Source organism: Myxine glutinosa, chromosome 12, assembly GCF_964187855.1.
Source record: "Myxine glutinosa chromosome 12, kmMyxGlut1.1, whole genome shotgun sequence".
Taxonomy (NCBI): Eukaryota; Metazoa; Chordata; class Myxini; order Myxiniformes; family Myxinidae; genus Myxine; species Myxine glutinosa.
In genome coordinates, this window is record NC_136272.1 from 141,370 (window position 1) to 162,923 (window position 21,554).

General features: G+C 46.5%; 1 protein-coding gene across 6 annotated transcripts in view; it reads right to left on the reverse strand.

Annotated features, from left to right (window-relative positions):
• Positions 1–21,554, reverse strand: part of ATRIP (ATR interacting protein) — a 196,376-nt gene that overhangs the window by 105,712 nt on the left and 69,110 nt on the right. For all 6 annotated transcript variants that reach the window (XM_068133376.2, XM_078766391.1, XM_078766390.1 and 3 more), the window contains one exon: positions 9,818–9,973. In XM_068133376.2, the coding sequence (XP_067989477.2) occupies positions 9,818–9,973 (156 nt within the window). The remainder of the gene's footprint in view (positions 1–9,817; positions 9,974–21,554) is intronic.

Below are 21,554 nucleotides of genomic sequence, written 5' to 3' on the forward strand. Positions count from 1 at the left end.
TCCCGCATCGTATCTTTACTCCTGCTATTTCGATCTTTCTTTCTGAGTGCTGCAGGCTAAGTGTGGTATTCCATAGTGTTACGGATTCATCACTTCTGCCTTTGTTGTTATTATATACTTGTACGATTTTTCATTTCAGGTAATATTGTTGTTAACATTTGTGTGTGAAATGGAGATGACTTTAGTAAAAGGTAAAAAGAAATGTTTGTGGAGGAAAAAGAAAAATGCGGCAAAGAACCGGAAGGTGGAGGAGGAGGAGGAGGATAACGGCCATAATAGAGATACAGCCGTGAATCACGTCGAGGCTGCGAGCAGACTTTTTTGATATTGGTCGCCAATGAGTTGAGGCTTCCCGGGAAAGGGATTGCTCGCGACATCGTCATATACTGCGAGTGCAATTAAACCTGCGTCTCAGGTTTTATCACCAAGTGTGAGCCATCATTGGAGAAATCAAGCACCTCCATTACGGGCCAAAACGCCATTTGGTCCTCGAAGAAGAAGAGGCTGTCCGCTTGGTGCATCTTGTTTTGTCGTTGGGATTTCCATATCGACCTCATCATGTTGATTGCCGTTGGTTTACCTATCGGCTCAATTCCCACATCGACCTCTTACCTCGTAACTCCTCATCCACAGTCGCGCCAATACCTGCCTATTGATTTGCTGTTTTTTTTTTTGTTGTTGTTTTTTTTGTATACATAATCGAGCCTCGTGAAAGAGCTAACATTTATCACACAAACAAATCAAACAGACAAACAAACAAAGTATATAAAATGGGGAGCGGTAGACAAGATGGGGAGAGAAGGGGAAGTACATAAACACAACATTTGAGAGCAGGGACATTTCATTTGATTTGAGACAGAGCATTTGAGAGTCAAGTCATCAGCAAAGAGATAGAGATAGAATCAGCTGTTCTACAAAGAGATAGAATCAGCTGTTCTGCACGACCTCGATCTTCAACCAGCATGGAGATCCGTGCACGGACTTTGGGTAATGTTACATTCCACTCATGTTTGGCGTGGCGTGAGTTTATTGCTTTGAGAGCATTTGGGAATGATGGTACCATCATATGTATTGTTCATTTTATGCAAGTGACATTTTCATTGCACTTTCTTTAATAGTGTTATTATTGTGAAATGTGTATGTGAGAGTTCTTCATGCAATTACCTGTTTTGTTCTACAAGTGCATTGGTGTGGTTGTACCATGGTTTATGAGAACACTCAAAAATACAAATCTTTCTGCCGCATTCCCTCTCGAGACTGAAGTGCACCGTAACTGGGGTTTGGGGAGATAATACGTAACAATAGATCCATGGCTTTCTCAATCAGCTTGATTATTTTGGGATTACCTTATACATTTGCAGGCACTTCATCATCCATGAATGTGGGACACGGGCAAAAGCCTTTTTCAAGTCTATCCATGCTGTGGACAATTTGGTTCTTCTTGTATTGCAATTTTGTATTCTTGTATTTCAAGGCTAACCCCCGCTCTAGCAGGGAACATGGCCTTAAAATGCATGTTGTGTTGTTGTTGTTGTATTGCAATTTTCGAGTATGGCCAGGTTTAGTAATAGGTGGTCTATTGTTCCGTAACATCCTCTCTTGCATCCTTTCTGTTCTTCCTCTAGGCCACCTTGTTGTGTTAGGTGGTGGTACATTGTTTCTGTGACGATTGAGGTTAAAAGTTTGTGTAGTATATCTGTGTGTATGTCCAGACTGCAACTTTTTTTTACCATTGAGCATTTGTTGAATTTTCAAAATAGCTTTAGTATGAGAATACAGAGAAGACAGTCAAAAGGTCAAAGGTCAGCATCACATTAAATTGGAAACGTTCTTCCAATTGACCTGAAATTTGCATTGCAAGAATTTGCATTGAAAAAATTTGCATATTTGGTCACTGAAATGCCTCGCCAATCAAAAGCTAGAAGCAGATTGGTTTTTTTAGGGTCATACAATCAAAGGTCAAGGTTGCATAAAACCATAAATTTTCAACCATTGATCTGAAATTTTAAGAATTTAAAAAAAATTGCATATTGGGTCACCGAATTGCTTCAAAGACAAGATGATTATTGGCTTTTTTTTTTAGATCAAAAGGTCAAAGGAGAAAGATCAAGGTCACCTAAAATCATCAAAGGTGGATGTAAGGATTTAAAAACAAATCATGATTGAGGCGACTTTGACATTTGACCTTTTGTTCGGAAAAAAAAAAAAGCCAATAATCATCTCGTCTTTGGGGAAGCAATTCGGTGACCCAATACACCACCCCTGGCCCTACACCATCAAAAGGCACTTGGAAACTGGAGGAAACTCTGACAGGAAGAGGTCTGGCAGACCTAAAGCCACAACAGAATCAGAAGACAAGTTTCTGAGAGTCAACAGCTTGCGTGATCGGCGGCTCACAGGACAACAGCTTCAAGCACAGCTTAACACTGGTCGAAGTAAGCAAGTCTCAGTTTCAACTGTGAAGAGAAGACTTCGAGCTGCAGGTTTGACAGGTCGAGTGGCAGTAAGAAAGCCATTGCTAAGATGGCAAAATAAGAAAAAGAGGCTTGCCTGGGCCATGAAGTGGTACCCCAGCATCACGCAGACCTTTCATGCTCTCGCTTATAGGCCATCTGTGGACGCTATTACTATGGAACTCCAGAGCATAGAAAGATATGTTGCCATCCTCTATGACCGGACTACCGAGATAAAGACAGTGAATGGCATGCGCCGACACTTGTTCGCGAAGAAGGCAAGAACAATTGATCACATTCCCCCAAAAGCAGACACCTTCGAACAACACCTAAAACGTGCATGTTTTCAGGCTGGACACGTATGGAGTCAGGCACTTGTGCCCTACCCAGAACTTCCATCACCAGCTGATTGGGGCTGGATGAAAACAGGGACTTCTTGGACACCACTTTGGACCACAATACCACTGATACAGGAGGCATGTTCATTGTTCAGAGCTTACAAGCTGCCATTGTAAGTCGGCCTGTAAAGGCAACTGTAAATGCTCCAGGGCAAATCTGCCCTGCACATCACTGTGTGACTGCGATGGACAGTGCTTGTAGTACTACGCATCTGTGCGAGAGCCTCCACCTTTCAAGTGCCCACAATATTTTAAATTAAAACTGCAACTGTGTGTAACTTTGATTAATTAATACCATTCCATTGTTATCAGAGACCAATAAAACAATGTGTATCACTTGGAATTGAAATTTTACCTAAAATACTATGAGAGATTCAAGGAAAATGGAAACACCATGGTGGCCATCTTGAAATTAAAGATGATGGATGCCAATCTTTATGCAATTGATCCCATTGGATTCAGAGACCATGAAAACATGGGGTAAGACACTGGAACTGTGGGGTTATCGCTCATAGTATAGAAGTTATTGAGGGAAATAGGTCAAAGAGGGCGGTCATGTTGAAATTCAATATGGCGGCCACCAGGGGTTCTGAATTTCTGGGCGCCGCTCAGGAAAGCAATTGTATAGGTCCATACTACATCTGTGCCAAATTTGGTGCTTTCCTGAAAAAATGAACGATGCTTCCTCTTAACTGCTCTGCTATAGTTGGTCAGGGTTTCATCCTACAGCAAAATAATGACCCTAAACACACCGCCAGGCTATGTCAAAACTACCTACGCAGAAAAGAACAAGACAGTGGACTTCAAATCATGGAATGGCCAGCACAGTCTCCAGACTTAAACCCCATCGAGCTGGTTTGTGATGAACTGGACAGAAGGGTGAAAGCAAAGCAACCTACAAGTGCAACACATTTGTGGGAACTTCTGCAACAGTGTTGGGAAGAACTTCCTGAACAATATTTGATTTCCATTGCAGAAAGAATGCCATGAGTGTGTTCGGCGGTTATATCTGCAAAAGATGGCTACTTTGCTGAGTCAAAATTTTAAATTAAATTTTGTAAAACAAAATGATTCTATGATATCTTTTTTATCTCCAATTGTTTATTTGTTTATTTGTTCAATAAAAACATTGCCTCAAACAGGGAACCATGATTGTCATGGGGCCCGCAAGGCTAACCCCCGCTCTAGCAGGGAAAATGGCCTTAAAACGATCATTCATTCAGTTTTGTTTATTTGTTCTATGCTTAATTTCAGAGTACATTGAGACATTAAACTGCGTAAATTTCAATACAAACTGGAAAAATTGAGGTGTTCTAAAACTTTTGACCGGTAGTGTAGACTATGTGGCCACGGCCTCATGCGAGGGTGTGGGGTCTGGGAGAGGGGCGTAAATTCTCGATGTAAATGTGTTGAAACGTGAAGTTCTGGCAGACTTCACGTTTCAACGTGTGTTGAAATGTAAACGTGAAGACCGTGTAGTGCCACCTGGTGATGGTGGCAGAGGGTATTACAATTTCCTTTTTTCCTGGGCAACACTGTGGTTAAAGCACTCTTTGCATGGGTAAATCTTTCCTCCTTCCCTTCCCCGCTCCCCCAAAGGGGGTCATAAAAACATTGCCTCAAACAGGGAACCATGATTGTCATGGGGCCCGCAAGGCTAACCCCCGCTCTAGCGGGGAAAAATGGCCTTAAAACGATCATTCATTCATTTCATTCTTCCCCGCTCCCACAAAACGGGGCAGCCTGTCAAAGCCCCCCCCCCCTTCCCAAATATGTATATGTAGTATATCTTTCCCCTCCCTTTCCCATCCCCCCTCCCCACCCCTTCCACTCACCCCACTCTCTTCCTCAACCCTCCTCTCCAGCCTCCACCCCCCCCCTCCCCCCTCACAGGGCAATGCCGGATACTCCTACTAGTAACATATAATCCCTATTTTCATTATTCTTACCAGGGTTCAAAATAAGATGTGGCCAGGGTACCAATGGCCACTAAAAACTGTGTGCTAGGTGAACCGTGTGGCCACTATCAATTGCCACTTTCAAAATCATTTTATTCACAAAAATTTGTGTGGAAAAACAACTTATGATGAGCATAATTGCTTTACATTCACATGGGTGAAACTCCTTCCGTATAGCACGGAACTTCGTATTTTTATAACGTCCAACGGTGGTTTCTGTATTTCCTCCTCAGAGAAGCATGCCGTGATTTTTGGGAATTGAGGTGCGATTCCGATATCCTTTTTTTTTCTTTTTTTTCTTTTTGTATACAAGATCGAGGCTCGTGAAAGAGCGAACATTAATCACACAAAAAGTCAAACCAACACATAAAACATATAATAAGGGGTGCAGTAGACAAGATGGGGAGAGAGGGGGAAGGACACAAACAACATTTGAGAGCAGGGACATCGAGATATCTGTGGGAGGAAGAGGGCTTGGGGGGAGGTGGGAGAGGTATAAAACATATGGACACTGCAAGCACTTCCAGGAAAGAAGTTTGAATTTCAAAAAAAGTGTATCTTTGGTGAATTAGCAGGGGTAGAAAAGATCAAGGTTTTGGGTGGGGGAAGATAAGAGATGGAGGTGAACAGCTGTTTTAAAGACCTGGACGGAGGAGTGGGATTGAAGAGAGTGGGGGAGTTTGTTCCAGAGGCAGGAAAAAAAAGGAATGAAGGAGTGAAGGTGAGCAGAGAGTCTTGATTTTGGCAGGTTAACAATAAGAGGGTTGCTGGCAGATCTTGTGCATCCTGCAGGAATATTTGGGGGACAGAGCCCAGAGAGAGAGCTGGGGGAGAAAGGCCGGAGGGGAGTCGTTAGAAGGCGGAAAGACCACCAACCTGCCTACGGTGAGTGAGTGAGAGGCCCTCGGAGTTAGCTTCATCGCGGGAGATTCCAATGATTCTGAAAGCTTTGGTTTCAACAGCGTGAAGCCGAGCTAGGTGTGAGGCAGGAGCACCGGCCCAGAGGGGAGAACAGTATTCCATTGAGCTGCGGATGAAAGCCGTGTATGTGGTGAGGAGCTCAGGTGTGCCAAGGAAGGACTTCGCACGACGGAGGATGTCCAGTCGATGACGGCCAGCTTGGAAATGTGGTTTTCCCAGGAAAGATCATGACAGATAGTGAGAACAATTGCTGTTTCCTTTCTTAACCCATTTCATGTGGATGGGGTGCGATGCTAACATATGACCACGATTATGTGAATTACTCCCAAGGTAGTTTTTTATGAGTTATATTGTAGCAGTTAGCCGGGTACAAAATCCTGCAAGCATGTTACCGTGATGATATACCTGCCAGTCAGGAGAACGTCTGTCTACGTCGGTAAATACGGAAATAACGTCCATTATTGGATTTTCCCATTGCAGATTCCTCCGGTGAAATTCCCATAAAATACCAAGGTGCTGTCTTTGCATTGCATGACGTAAAGACGTGATTCTGTTGCACACAAATACAAAACCCGATAATGTCTGTGTGTTGCGGTGAAGTTTGTGAGCACATCGATACGAGACCAATAAATCTTAACAAGGAACGTTGATGCATGAGGAGGCCATTTTGCCCATCCTGTCTGTGCTGCACCACCACCACATTGAATAAATCTGTCAGGCTCTCGACTATGTGGTTCTGAAAAACCCCTCTCTTACGTGGCAAGGAAATTTAAGGGGAAGTAAATGCTCTGGTTTTGCACCATGAGTGAGAGCGATTCCAGTAAACTACTCCAGTACGTGATGCATGGCACCCCCATTGCGTGTGTGTCATGTCTTTTGTGGAATTCCACTGGAGCTTCTGATGTGGAATGTGATACACTGAAATGATCGTCATAATCCCGAGTGATTCGTCTGATTAACTACAAATAATCTGATAGAATTTTTCAATTTTTTTTGTATACAGAATCTCGGCTCGTGTAAGAGCTAACACATTGAACATGAAAACATGCACACAGACATAAAACATGCAATGAAGGGAGCGGGAGACAAGAGGGGGGAGAGAAGGAAGCATACAAGCACAACAACAGAAGAGAACAAGGACGTTGGTAGATCTGTGGAAGGGAAAGGGCTGAGGGAGGAGGAAGGGGTACACAGTACAAAGCAAATGAACACTTCTAGGAATTTCAGGAAAGAATTTGGGGATTTAAAGAGGCGGATTTGGGGTGTTTTAACGGGGGTAGAAAAGATCTAGGTTTCGATGGGGGAAGACAAGAGATGGTGGTGAACAGCTGTTTTTGAAGACCTGGAGGCAGGAGATGGATTGAAGAGAGTGGGGAGTTTGTTCCAGAGGCGGGAGAAAAGAGGAATGAAAGAGTGAAGGTGAGCAGAGAGTCTTGATTTTGGCAGTTTAACCATAAGAGGGTTGCAGGCAGATCTTGTGCGACCTGTAGGAATATTTGGGGGACAGAGCCCAGAGAGAGCAGGGGGAGCAAGGCCGGAGAGGAGTCGGTAGAAGACGGAAAGACCACCAACCTGCCTGCGGTGAGTAAGTGAAAGGCCCTCAGAGTTAGCTTGAGATAATGAGACCCAAAAACTTGAGCGACACAACTTCTTGGAGAGGATTGTTAAGAAAGTAAATGGGAGGGTTGGGAATGTTGGGATGGGAGGGAATTCCCATGTTTTAAACGCACACCATGTTAAGGTGTATAGAACAGCTTAATAGGTCCTTCCATGGCATTCTAATTACAAAATAAATAACAAAAACAATGATAACATTGTAACAAAGCAGATATTAATTAATACTAACAATATTAACAACAATAATAAGAGTAATATCATTTGGAAATAATAATAATGAACGTCTAATCCCCCACCCTGGCCCAAGCAAATCTGGGATGCTCAAGCAGAACGGCAGACAGGTATGCTTAATATCCCAAATATCACTTGGCATCATCTTTGACCAAACCCTCTCCTTCGACAAATACACTAAACACATCACAAAGACAGCCTTCTTTCACCTGAAAAACATCGCCCGTCTCCGTCCATCCCTCTCCTCCACGGCTGCAGAAACCCTCATCCACGCCTTCATCACCTCCCGTCTGGACTACTGCAACAGCCTCCTCTATGGTTCACCCTCAATAATCACCAATAAACTCCAATACATTCAGAACTCCGCTGCCCGTCTACTCACCCATTCCCGGACCCGTGACCACATCACCCCCGTCCGTTACAAGCTTCACTGGCTCCCCATCCCCCAGAGAATCCAGTACAAAATCCTCCTCTTGACCTACAAAGCCCTCCATAACCTGGCCCCATCCTACCTGGCTGACCTCCTCTCCAGACACACTCCCACCCGCAACCTCCGCTCTGCTGGTACCAACCTCCTGACCCCCACCCCCCCCCCCCCCCCCCCCCGATCCGGACCAAATTCAGATCCTGGGGGGACAGGGCCTTCTCCATCGCTGCTCCCACCCTCTGGAACTCACTACCTCACACCATCAGAGACTCCTCCTCACTCACCACATTCAAAACATCACTCAAGACCCACTTGTTCAACACTGCATTCAACATTTAACCCACAGCATTTAACCCCTGACTATCTCTTCTCCTCTTTCCGTTTGCTTTGATTATTTACCTATTGATTTTTGTCTTTTTGCACTTGTTTTTTGTACTCTGTCAAAGCGTCTTTGGGCTTCTTGAAAAGCGCTATATAAAATAAATGTATTATTATTATTATTATTATTATTATCACAGAAAATAAAAAGATTCCCCCTAATATCACTTTTGATTTGGCTATTACGATCATAAATGTCGGCAGGCGATAAATTACGAGGGAGATTCTGTTTTCAAAATAAAGTTACTCAGTAAAAGTGTTCACGTCTAATTGGAAAACGAACCTATCCTTTTGCAGAGCAGAAGGTTTTATGGACCACCAACCTCCCTGGTCCATTAATAGGTGAAACATCTGAAAGATGAATTCGATGTTCTATATATTTAATATATAAAACGAGCTCGGTCTCAGTGTGCGTTCGTGCGAGCACTCCTTCAACAAATGTCCTATAGGAGATTTATACGCCGTACGTATTCTTATCAATCACATGTTCGGGAAATAGGCAATCTGCAAACAGTGTGATGTAGTTGAGCAAGGTGAGGATGGATGGGCCGGTTTCAATTTACATTAAAACAAAAACGCCTCCTCATTCATCTTCTTCTTCACATGGTGAGTCTCATGCAATCCTGTTCGTCATATCGATTAGATTCAGAAAACGTTCGCTATGTTCAATACTTTTTTCCACCATTTCCATTTTACTCAACACCACGCTAGCAGCTATCACTGGCTCTTTCACTGTACAATGACGTTTTACTCGTAACTTCTGAATAAAGTGTGTTCTTTACATTACCCACGTGGATTTGTTTTGTTGCGTTTCCATGGTATCAATTCACTGTTTTGAGGAGTGTGAACTTCATCATTTTGTATCTTTGTATTTGGCGGGGGGTGTGAGAAAACTACCGATAGTTAATTTTAGGTTTAAAATAAAATTAATTGTGAATAATGTACAATGGATTGCCATTTTCCCTTGCACTCACAAATACCACTTTGACGCTGACACAGACTACAGCATAGTAAAAAAAAAAATCCCTCTTTTATTCTTCCATGTATCTCCTCGTATTGTTTTTTGTACTTCCTGTTTAATAAAAAAAAATCATTCAGATTCACCATGAAATAACATACAGGCCACCAAAAGGCAAACAAACAAAAAAAAAAAAAAAAAAATTTTTTTTAGCTTGACCCCTGCTTACCCATCCGCAGCATCTTACATTTCCCTTTGTTAAACGACATCTGTCAATCTTTATCAAAACTATGAACGTACAGATTCTTACTGTTCCTGAATCGGATCACCACCTTCACCATTATCAACCTTGTGTCCAAAATAAACACAACCATCAATGTCTTCCTCTAAAAAAAACTGTCCATTAGCCTGTGTACTCTTTATCCACCTTATAACCACTTAACCTACCTGACCACCTATCAAAACCGCAGGCCCACCTGCCGTGCATGCTCCTCCTCTCGCAAGCTGTGAGCATGGCTTCTCTCTTGGACGGCACGGAGCTCCTGGGCACACTTTGTGCTCAATTCGTCCTTGGATTGTTGCAAGGTCACCCTCAGCATAGATATCTCACCTGCTTGTTCTTCAAGCTTTTCCTGCAATTGTATACAAGGAATTGTGACGTCAGTTACAATGATTTACCTTCCACAATGCTTGCAATTACATAATGTATTCAAATATTATTTTTCAATGTAATTATATTTGATGTTTAATATAATCGTTTACTCCCCTCTCCCTCCCCCCATCACTCCCTCTCCCTGCCCCCATCACTCTCCCTCCCCTCCCCATCTCTCCCACCCCTCCCCCCACATATATGGAAGCTGATCAACAAAGAGCGAGAACAAATAAAAAGAGGGTGGAAAATTAGATCACACGTAAAATAAACAAGTAAACAATGTGAGAAAGAATTTCAAAAAAAATCCAAAGATTATAATCAAGTGATCAGAAAGTAAATGCTTTTAAGTTTAATTGAAGTTACATTTCATCGATTTGACATCGTCACAAAGCCACAATCACCAAACCATTAGAAGGAGCCGGGCACAGTGGAAGGATGGACAGCTTCACCAAAAGGCTTGAAACTACACTTGGCTTGTTGTGTGGAAGTGGTGAATGGAGGTGTGCGGTGCCAAACTACACTTGGCTTGTTGTGTGGAAGTGGTGAATGGAGGTGTGCGGTGCCAAACTACACTTGGCTTGTTGTGTGGAAGTGGTGAATGGAGGTGTGCGGTGCCAAACTACACTTGGCTTGTTGTGTGGTAGTGGTGAAAGGAGGTGTGCGGTGCCAAACTACACTTGCCTTGTTGTGTGGAAGTGGTGAATGGACGTGTGCGGTGCCAAACTACACTTGGCTTGTTGTGTGGAAGTGGTGAAAGGAGGTGTGCGGTGCCATACTACACTTGGCTTGTTGTGTGGAAGTGGTGAATGGACGTGTGCGGTGCCAAACTACACTTGGCTTGTTGTGTGGAAGTGGTGAAAGGAGGTGTGCGGTGCCAAACTACACTTGGCTTGTTGTGTGGAAGTGGTGAAAGGAGGTGTGCGGTGCCAAACGACACTTGGCTTGTTGTGTGGAAGTGGTGAATGGACGTGTGCAGTGCCAAACTACACTTGGCTTGTTGTGTGGAAGTGGTGAATGGAGGTGTGCGGTGCCAAACAACACTTGGCTTGTTGTGTGGAAGTAGTGAATGGAGGTGTGCGGTGCCAAACTACACTTGGCTTCTTGTGTGGAAGTGGTGAATGGAGGTGTGCGGTGCCAAACTACACTTGGCTTGTTGTGTGGAAGTGGTGAATGGAGGTGTGCGGTGCCAAACTACACTTGGCTTGTTGTGTGGAAGTGGTGAAAGGAGGTGTGCGGTGCCAAACTACACTCTGCTTGCTTTGTGGAAGTGGTGAATTGAGGTGTGCGGTGCCAAACTACACTTGGCTTGTTGTGTGGAAGTGGTGAATGGAGGTGTGCGGTGCCAAACTACACTTGGCTTGTTGTGTGGAAGTGGTGAATGGAGGTGTGCGGTGCCAAACTACACTTGGCTTGTTGTGTGGAAGTGGTGAATGGAGGTGTGCGGTGCCAAACTACACTCTGCTTGTTGTGTGGAAGTGGTGAAAGGAGGTGTGCGGTGCCAAACTACACTTGGCTTGGTGTGTGGAAGTGGTGAATGGAGGTGTGCGGTGCCAAACTACACTCTGCTTGTTGTGTGGAAGTGGTGAATGGAGGTGTGCGGTGCCAAACTACACTTGGCTTGTTGTGTGGAAGTGGTGAATGGAGGTGTGCGGTGCCAAACTACACTTGGCTTGTTGTGTGGAAGTGGTGAATGGAGGTGTGCGGTGCCAAACTACACTTGGCTTGTTGTGTGGAAGTGGTGAATGGAGGTGTGCGGTGCCAAACTACACTTGGCTTGTTGTGTGGCAGTGGTGAAAGGAGGTGTGCGGTGCCAAACTACACTCTGCTTGTTGTGTGGAAGTGGTGAATGGAGGTGTGCGGTGCCAAACTACACTCTGCTTGTTGTGTGGAAGTGGTGAATGGAGGTGTGCGGTGCCAAACTACACTCTGCTTGCTGTGTGGAAGTGGTGAATGGAGGTGTGCGGTGCCAAACTACACTCTGCTTGCTGTGTGGAAGTGGTGAATGGAGGTGTGCGGTGCCAAACTACACTTGGATTGTTGTGTGGAAGTGGTGAATGGAGGTGTGCGGTGCCAAACTACACTCTGCTTGGTGTGTGGAAGTGGTGAATGGAGGTGTGCGGTGCCAAACGACACTCTGCTTGTTGTGTGGAAGTGGTGAATGGAGGTGTGCGGTGCCAAACTACACTTGGATTGTTGTGTGGAAGTGGTGAATGGAGGTGTGCGGTGCCAAACTACAATCTGCTTGCTGTGTGGAAGTGGTGAAAGGAGGTGTGCGGTGCCAAACTACACTCTGCTTGTTGTGTGGAAGTGGTGAATGGAGGTGTGCGGTGCCAAACTACACTCTGCTTGCTGTGTGGAAGTGGTGAATGGAGGTGTGCGGTGCCAAACTACACTCTGCTTGTTGTGTGGAAGTGGTGAATGGAGGTGTGTGGTGCCAAACTACACTCTACTTGTTGTGTGGAAGTGGTGAATGGAGGTGTGCGGTGCCAAACTACACTCTGCTTGTTGTGTGGAAGTGGTGAATGGAGGTGTGCGGTGCTAAACTACAGTTGGCTTGTTGTGTGGAAGTGGTGAAACGAGGTGTGCGGTGCCAAACTACACTCTGCTTGTTGTGTGGAAGTGGTGAATGGAGGTGTGCGGTGCCAAACTACCCTTGGCTTGTTGTGTGGCAGTGGTGAATGGAGGTGTGCGGTGCCAAACTACCCTTAGCTTGTTGTGTGGAAGTGGTGAAAGGAGGTGTGCGGTGCCAAACTACCCTTGGCTTGTTGTGTGGAAGTGGTGAATGGAGGTGTGCGGTGCCAAACTACCCTTGGCTTGTTGTGTGGAAGTGGTGAATGGAGGTGTGCGGTGCCAAACTACAGTTGGCTTGTTGTGTGGAAGTGGTGAATGGAGGTGTGCGGTGCCAAACTACCCTTGGCTTGTTGCGTGGAAGTGGTTAATGGAGGTGTGCGGTGCCAAACTACACTCTGCTTGTTGTGTGGAAGTGGTGAATGGAGGTGTGCGGTCCCAAACTACACTCTGCTTGTTGTGTGGAAGTGGTGAATGGAGGTGTGCGGTGCCAAACTACACTTGGCTTGTTGTGTGGATGTGGTGAATGGAGGTGTGCGGTGCCAAACTACACTCTGCTTGTTGTGTGGAAGTGGTGAATGGAGGTGTGCGGTGCCAAACTACACTTGGATTGTTGTGTGGAAGTGGTGAATGGAGGTGTGCGGTGCCAAACTACACACTGCTTGTTGTGTGGAAGTGGTGAATGGAGGTGTGCGGTGCCAAATTACACTCTGCTTGTTGTGTGGAAGTGGTGAATGGAGGTGTGCGGTGCCAAACTACACTCTGCTTGTTGTGTGGAAGTGGTGAATGGAGGTGTGCAGTGTCAAACGACTCGGCTTATTGTGTGGAAGTGGTGAATGGAGGTGTGCAGTGCTAAACTACAGTTGGCTTGTTGTGTGGAAGTGGTGAAAGGAGGTGTGCGGTGCCAAACTACACTCTGCTTGTTGTGTGGAAGTGGTGAATGGAGGTGTGCGGTGCCAAACTGCAGTTGGCTTGTTGTGTGGAAGTGGTGAAAGGAGGTGTGCGGTGCCAAACTACCCTTGGCTTGTTGTGTGGAAGTGGTTAATGGAGGTGTGCAGTGCCAAACTACAGTTGGCTTGTTGTGTGGAAGTGGTGAAAGGGGGTGTGCGGTGCCAAGCTACACTCTGCTTATTGTGTGGAAGTGGTGAATGGAGGTGTGCAGTGCCAAACTACCCTTGGCTTGTTGTGTCGAAGTGGTGAAAATGGAGGTGTGCGGTGCTAAACTACAGTTGGCTTGTTGTGTGGAAGTGGTGAAAGGAGGTGTGTGGTGCCAAACTACACTCTGCTTGTGTGGAAGTGGTTAATGGAGGTGTGCGGTGCCAAACTACCCTTGGCTTGTTGTGTGGGAGTGGTGAATGGAGATGTGCGGTGCCAAACTACCCTTGGCTTGTTGTGTGGAAATGGTGAAAGGAGGTGTGCGGTGCCAAACGACCCTTGGCTTGTTGTGTGGAAGTGGTGAATGGAGGTGTGCGGTGCCAAACTACACTTGGATTGTTGTGTGGAAGTGGTGAATGGAGGTGTGCGGTGCCAAACTACACTCTGCTTGGTGTGTGGAAGTGGTGAATGGAGGTGTGCGGTGCCAAACGACACTCTGCTTGTTGTGTGGAAGTGGTGAATGGAGGTGTGCGGTGCCAAACTACACTTGGATTGTTGTGTGGCAGTGGTGAATGGAGGTGTGCGGTGCCAAACTACAATCTGCTTGCTGTGTGGAAGTGGTGAAAGGAGGTGTGCGGTGCCAAACTACACTCTGCTTGTTGTGTGGAAGTGGTGAATGGAGGTGTGCGGTGCCAAACTACACTCTGCTTGCTGTGTGGAAGTGGTGAATGGAGGTGTGCGGTGCCAAACTACACTCTGCTTGTTGTGTGGAAGTGGTGAATGGAGGTGTGTGGTGCCAAACTACACTCTGCTTGTTGTGTGGAAGTGGTGAATGGAGGTGTGCGGTGCTAAACTACAGTTGGCTTGTTGTGTGGAAGTGGTGAAACGAGGTGTGCGGTGCCAAACTACACTCTGCTTGTTGTGTGGAAGTGGTGAATGGAGGTGTGCGGTGCCAAACTACCCTTGGCTTGTTGTGTGGCAGTGGTGAATGGAGGTGTGCGGTGCCAAACTACCCTTAGCTTGTTGTGTGGAAGTGGTGAAAGGAGGTGTGCGGTGCCAAACTACCCTTGGCTTGTTGTGTGGAAGTGGTGAATGGAGGTGTGCGGTGCCAAACTACCCTTGGCTTGTTGTGTGGCAGTGGTGAATGGAGGTGTGCGGTGCCAAACTACCCTTAGCTTGTTGTGTGGAAGTGGTGAAAGGAGGTGTGCGGTGCCAAACTACCCTTGGCTTGTTGTGTGGAAGTGGTGAATGGAGGTGTGCGGTGCCAAACTACCCTTGGCTTGTTGTGTGGAAGTGGTGAATGGAGGTGTGCGGTGCCAAACTACAGTTGGCTTGTTGTGTGGAAGTGGTGAATGGAGGTGTGCGGTGCCAAACTACCCTTGGCTTGTTGCGTGGAAGTGGTTAATGGAGGTGTGCGGTGCCAAACTACACTCTGCTTGTTGTGTGGAAGTGGTGAATGGAGGTGTGCGGTCCCAAACTACACTCTGCTTGTTGTGTGGAAGTGGTGAATGGAGGTGTGCGGTGCCAAACTACACTTGGCTTGTTGTGTGGATGTGGTGAATGGAGGTGTGCGGTGCCAAACTACACTCTGCTTGTTGTGTGGAAGTGGTGAATGGAGGTGTGCGGTGCCAAACTACACTTGGATTGTTGTGTGGAAGTGGTGAATGGAGGTGTGCGGTGCCAAACTACACACTGCTTGTTGTGTGGAAGTGGTGAATGGAGGTGTGCGGTGCCAAATTACACTCTGCTTGTTGTGTGGAAGTGGTGAATGGAGGTGTGCGGTGCCAAACTACACTCTGCTTGTTGTGTGGAAGTGGTGAATGGAGGTGTGCAGTGTCAAACGACTCGGCTTATTGTGTGGAAGTGGTGAATGGAGGTGTGCAGTGCTAAACTACAGTTGGCTTGTTGTGTGGAAGTGGTGAAAGGAGGTGTGCGGTGCCAAACTACACTCTGCTTGTTGTGTGGAAGTGGTGAATGGAGGTGTGCGGTGCCAAACTGCAGTTGGCTTGTTGTGTGGAAGTGGTGAAAGGAGGTGTGCGGTGCCAAACTACCCTTGGCTTGTTGTGTGGAAGTGGTTAATGGAGGTGTGCAGTGCCAAACTACAGTTGGCTTGTTGTGTGGAAGTGGTGAAAGGGGGTGTGCGGTGCCAAGCTACACTCTGCTTATTGTGTGGAAGTGGTGAATGGAGGTGTGCAGTGCCAAACTACCCTTGGCTTGTTGTGTCGAAGTGGTGAAAATGGAGGTGTGCGGTGCTAAACTACAGTTGGCTTGTTGTGTGGAAGTGGTGAAAGGAGGTGTGTGGTGCCAAACTACACTCTGCTTGTGTGGAAGTGGTTAATGGAGGTGTGCGGTGCCAAACTACCCTTGGCTTGTTGTGTGGGAGTGGTGAATGGAGATGTGCGGTGCCAAACTACCCTTGGCTTGTTGTGTGGAAATGGTGAAAGGAGGTGTGCGGTGCCAAACTACCCTTGGCTTGTTGTGTGGAAGTGGTGAATGGAGGTGTGCGGTGCCAAACTACCCTTGGCTTGTTGTGTGGAAATGGTGAAAGGAGGTGTGCGGTGCCAAACTACACTTGGCTTGTTGTGTGGAAGTGGTGAATGGAGGTGTGCAGTGTCAAACAACTCGGCTTATTGTGTGGAACATATATACAGTCACGTGAAAAAGTAAGTACACCCCATGTAAAGTTTTGACTTTATCAACATATTTCAACATACAGCTATTTGATCTTCATTTCAACAATATTGATAGATAATGATGATATAATATAACAAATATATGAAACATTTACATTTTGTAGTCCATTGTACGATTTCAATAGACATAAATGCAAATTTCGCATGTGGAAAAAGTAAGTACACCCCTACATTTATCACTACTTCAAATACCTAAAATTAGAATCAGGTGCACCAGCTCAGGTGCAAATGATTAGAACATCGTTGGAGAGGATCTTGGAGGAACCTGTCTTATTTAAAACTCAGACATTTAGTTTGGTTTGCTCTTTGTTGTTGAAGTGTGCGGCGTCACCATGCCAAGATCAAAAGAGCTCTCTGGGGCCTTCCGAAAGAAGGTTATAGACGCCTACGAGTCTGGGAAGGGATTTAAAAAGATCTCCAAACAATTTGAAATCAATCATTCGACTGTCCGGAAGATCATCTACAAGTGGAGAAGATTCCAAACAACTGCCAACTTGTTCAGGCCAGGCCGCCCGAGCAGGTTCAGCCCGAGAACAGACCGCAAGATGCTGAAAGAAGTCTCTAAGAACCGCAGAAAGTCATCACGGGACCTGCAGGTAGCTCTTGCCACTGTTGATGTCAAAGTGCACGAGTGTACCATTAGAAAGAGGCTGCACAAATTTGCTCGACATGGGAGGTGTGCCAGGAGGAAACCTTTGCTGTCCAGAAAGAACATCAGGGCAAGACTAAAGTTTGCCAATGAACACCTAGGCAAAGACCAGCACTTCTGGAACAATGTGCTCTGGACAGGTGAGTCAAAGGTAGAGCTATTTGGCCACAGTACCAGAAGACATGTTTGGCGAAAACCAAAGACAGCATTTGACCACATGAACCTAATACCAACTGTAAAGCATGGTGGTGGAAATATTATGGTTTGGGGCAGCTTTGCTGCATCAGGGCCTGGGCAGCTCACCATCATATAATCCACTATGAATTCTTCATTGTACCAGAGGGTGCTTGAGGATAATGTGAGGCCATCTGTCGGCAAGTTGAAGCTCAACCGAAGGTGGACCTTACAACATGACAATGACCCTAAACATACCAGTAAATCCACAAAGGAATGGCTGAAAAGAAAGACATGGAGGGTTCTGGAATGGCCAAGTCAAAGCCCGGATCTAAATCCCATCGAGATTTTGTGGGGGGGATTTGAAACGAGCTGTGCATGCAAGAAACCCCTCAAACATCGCACAGCTGAAAGAATTCTGCATGGAGGAGTGGGCAAAAATTTCTCCCAGTCGATGTCAGAGACTGGTAGACAGTTAAAAGAAATGCCTACTTGAGGTTGTTTCTGCCAAAGGGGGCAATACCACCTATTAGAGCCAGGGGTGTACTTACTTTTTCCACATGCGAAATTTGCATTTATGTTTATTTAAATGATACAATGGACTACAAAATGTAAATGTTTCATGATATTTGTTATATTATATCACCTTTATCGATCAATATTGTTAAAGTCCAAACTTTACATGGGGTGTACTACTTTTTCACGTGACTGTGTGTGTGTGTGTGTGTGTGTATATATATATATATATATATACACACACACATATTGTTGCGGATCTGTCGCCGGCCTTCTTCCCCACTACCAAGGGGGGGATTAGTCCCCTTGTCTTGACTGACCTGGCGCGACCCAAGACCTATTACGTCCCTTCCGGACAGTGCCAAATAGGGTTTCGGGACCAAATTCGCTTGTACCTAAGTACTAGCGCTGCCCTGAAGCGAGGAAATAAGCCTCGAACGAACCACGTGTGATGGTGATACGCCGAGCGGTTTGCGTGCACGTGATCCGTGCCGGTATGGATAGTGAAACCCAATTGGAGCGATATTATTCGTACCACGCTTAGTCAATGGCGAAATCACAAAGATGATCGAATTGGAAAGAAAGGAAGAACAATTGGTTGAATTATTATTGCACGTATTTACAGCACATGACAAAGAGACACAGAGCAATCCTTATACAGTCTTATTTCTTAATACCCAAAGACAACGGGCCCGTCTGACACACTCACACGGGGATTGCAGATGGGCAGGATGAGGTTCAGGCCAAACGCGCCGGCTTGGTCGTCCAGGATCGGCCCCGTCCGGCTCTCCACGGTCCCCGGCACGTCCCGTGAAGATGGTGTTCGGCGAAGGCAAGACCTCGTATCGTGTCGCTCGAACCAACGGGTTATCTCGGGCCGAACGGTAGAGGGCGGATTTAGCGCGGCTGGCGGTTATTCTGCCGCGTTCATTCGCTTTGGCTGAACGGCGTAAGTTATCAACGCCCTGGGCCCACGTATTCCTCGTAACTAAGTTCATACAGTGCGAGTGATCCTCTTCAAGCGCATCTCCTTTCTCAGAACTCAGAACTCACTCCAGCGCATCTCTCTCCAATCACTGTCGTGGGGGCTTCTCTGCCAGTCCTTTTAAGCGCCGCTGGTGCAAGTCCTATCGCAAGTCCTTTTGCTCTGCGAGTCCTTCGACACAGTTCTTTCGAGCCACTGGTGCAAGTCCTATCGAGGGCTTTTTTGCATCGGGTTATATCTGCCACGCCCCTCGAACCCTCTGGAACTCACCAGACTCTCTTCACCACGCCCTCTCACGCCATGCCGCTCGAGCTCCGATTGGCTGGTTCATTCTTACCGTCAGCTCCTGACGTCGCTCACCCTGATGCCGCTCCCCTCCTTCTCAGCCTACCTCGTGTTAACTTGACTAGTGAACAACCAAATGGGACGCGGGATGGATTGCGCCCACAGAGGTAGAATGGAGGTCGGAGCAAAATGATTGTCGGGCCTATTCTCCTGTCTTTACACAACGCAGGTACTAAGAGAGGAAATGGCCTATTCTTACACATACTATGACATAACTATACTACAAATGGGCCTATATGTTGCTCGTGTGACAAACTATGGAGGGCAAACCTTTAGCATTTATTGAGTTTACTGTACACATCTCAAAACCGTAGCACTGCCCCCCTCCCTCATCAGACTCATCCCCGAGTCGAACCCACACAAGTGTGAACGACCAGTTTTGAGAAAGACTTGGGACTAGTTTTTAATTACATGTGACACTTAGATGTGGTTCCCCTCTAACATTTAATCTAACCCTGTGTATGTGACAATTTTACAACACTAAATATGTCCCACCTACTGCGTTGTGTAACTAACTAACAGACTCGCACCCACAACTAACCGAATTGCGGAATTATTTTGAAACTAAACATAGAGCCGGTGGGTAGCATCTTATTTACAACCACTAAACCTAATTATTTACATCTCGATAACCCAGGACCTGTTCTTTGTGGAAAGAAGATTGGAGGGGAGAAAAAGCACAGCAATGCACCAATACACATGCCACAGTTCAAAAAAAAGTTCACATTTCACCATTTGTTTCTTGGTCGTTGCATCCTGCTTCCTGCTTCTTGCTTCCTGCGTCACATCTTCTGTGTGCAATAAAAACTTACAAGTCTTCTTTCCTGGCACACCAGAATAAAATGTACAAAAACCGTGTTCGTTTTTATTGCCAGCAGGGCCAATCTTATGGTCCATCTGCGTGACATTGACGCCACTTAAAACCAATGGTCCGAAGATGCAAGGTAAGTTTGCAGCAAATGCCGCATAGCAGAAATGCAAGGCCACAGAACGTGTGGTCCATAATGTGTATTGTGATGTGCAACAAATGCTGTAGACGTGCAGCAGGGTTATAGTAAAGGGTACGGCAGCAGAGTGCCGCGCAGTTCATCTGCATGGGTGCAGCAATGTGCAGCAGGGGTGCTGCACAGGTGCAGCTGCAACGGTGTAGCAAGGTGTAGTTGCACAGTTCGGGGTTGCTGCACATCTCCTCCTCCAAAGTGGGTCCATGGGTGGGGAGGAAGACAAAGCACAGTCAGCAAAGGAAAGGGCGCAAGGTTACACATCAATCAAGGCAATGCAGCATGAGGGGCGGGAGAGAGCGAGCAGAGCAAGCTCGTCCCTAAAAGTTTGTAACCCCCCATGTCAGCTTACACTACCCTTGCCCCTCCCTGTATTTACAAATTACAAATCCGTCTCTACGTCTCGTCTCCCATATCCCCCTCTATACCAAATTCGTCGTCCAATCCCACCCAAGAAGGAACAGATGGAATCAACACATTGTCTCATCACGTCGAGATGCATCTCACTTACTCAAATAGTTCACAAAACCTGGTGTGGAGTTCCGTCTCCCTTGGTGAGTGGATGTGGATGGTGCGAAGAGATTTCTCATCCTAACTATACTCTAATAACGTTAACTCATTTACACTACCCGGGGTCATGCCCTGCCAATTCAATTGGCCAACTTTAAAATATGTGGTTATAAATATACCACCTTTAGAGGCCATTTTTCCCCACAAAGCAGGGGCTGGCCTTTTTCGGGAACCATGGTTGTTGTTGTTTTTTGGTCCCCTTTTTGAAGCAATGTTTTACGGCCGGATGCCCTTCCTGACGCCAACCCTTTTTGCCGCCTTTAACGACAAACAGGGAATTACCAGTGAACTGGTACTCAATTTGCCGACCTCGGAAGGATGACAGGCTGAGTCAACCCCCCTGGCGTGAATTCAGCGATCAACCGGGATTCGAACCCAGGATCCTAGGATCCTAAGCCAGCACCCTAGCCGCTAGCCCAACACCAGGGTTGTGGTTCTAAAAACCAATTCCCATTGACCATCTGGTGTCTTCCAAATTTGGGTCTCACTCCCCAATTTTTCACACTGTGCCTTTGCACAATTTTGGGGCTGGTTCATGTGGCTCCACTAGCAGGTCCAACTACCTGCGCACCTCCGCCACTAAAGTCGCCACCCGAGCTTACCTTGCTCCTGCGACTACCTAAATTGGGGAAGGCCCCTCCAGGCTCTCTCACCCCCTGATGCCCTCTCTGGCATTGGGCTACCCGGGTCCTTCTCTTGGATCCTCGGGCCCCATTGAACAACTACTAATTGGCTCCCAGAGCCTACCTGCGGCCTCACCTGGTCGACAGACTACCAGTGGCGGAGTGCCCCAATAACCATACGCACCAACAAAGCCCACACGCCCAGCCATTCCACAGACTCATGCACCCAACCGAGCACTACATTGCCACTACCTGCACCACAGGTGTCAATATCCAAACAATTTACCTAAACCCTCTACCTGACCGAAACTACCCACCCCGGGTATTCGTGAATGGGTCCAT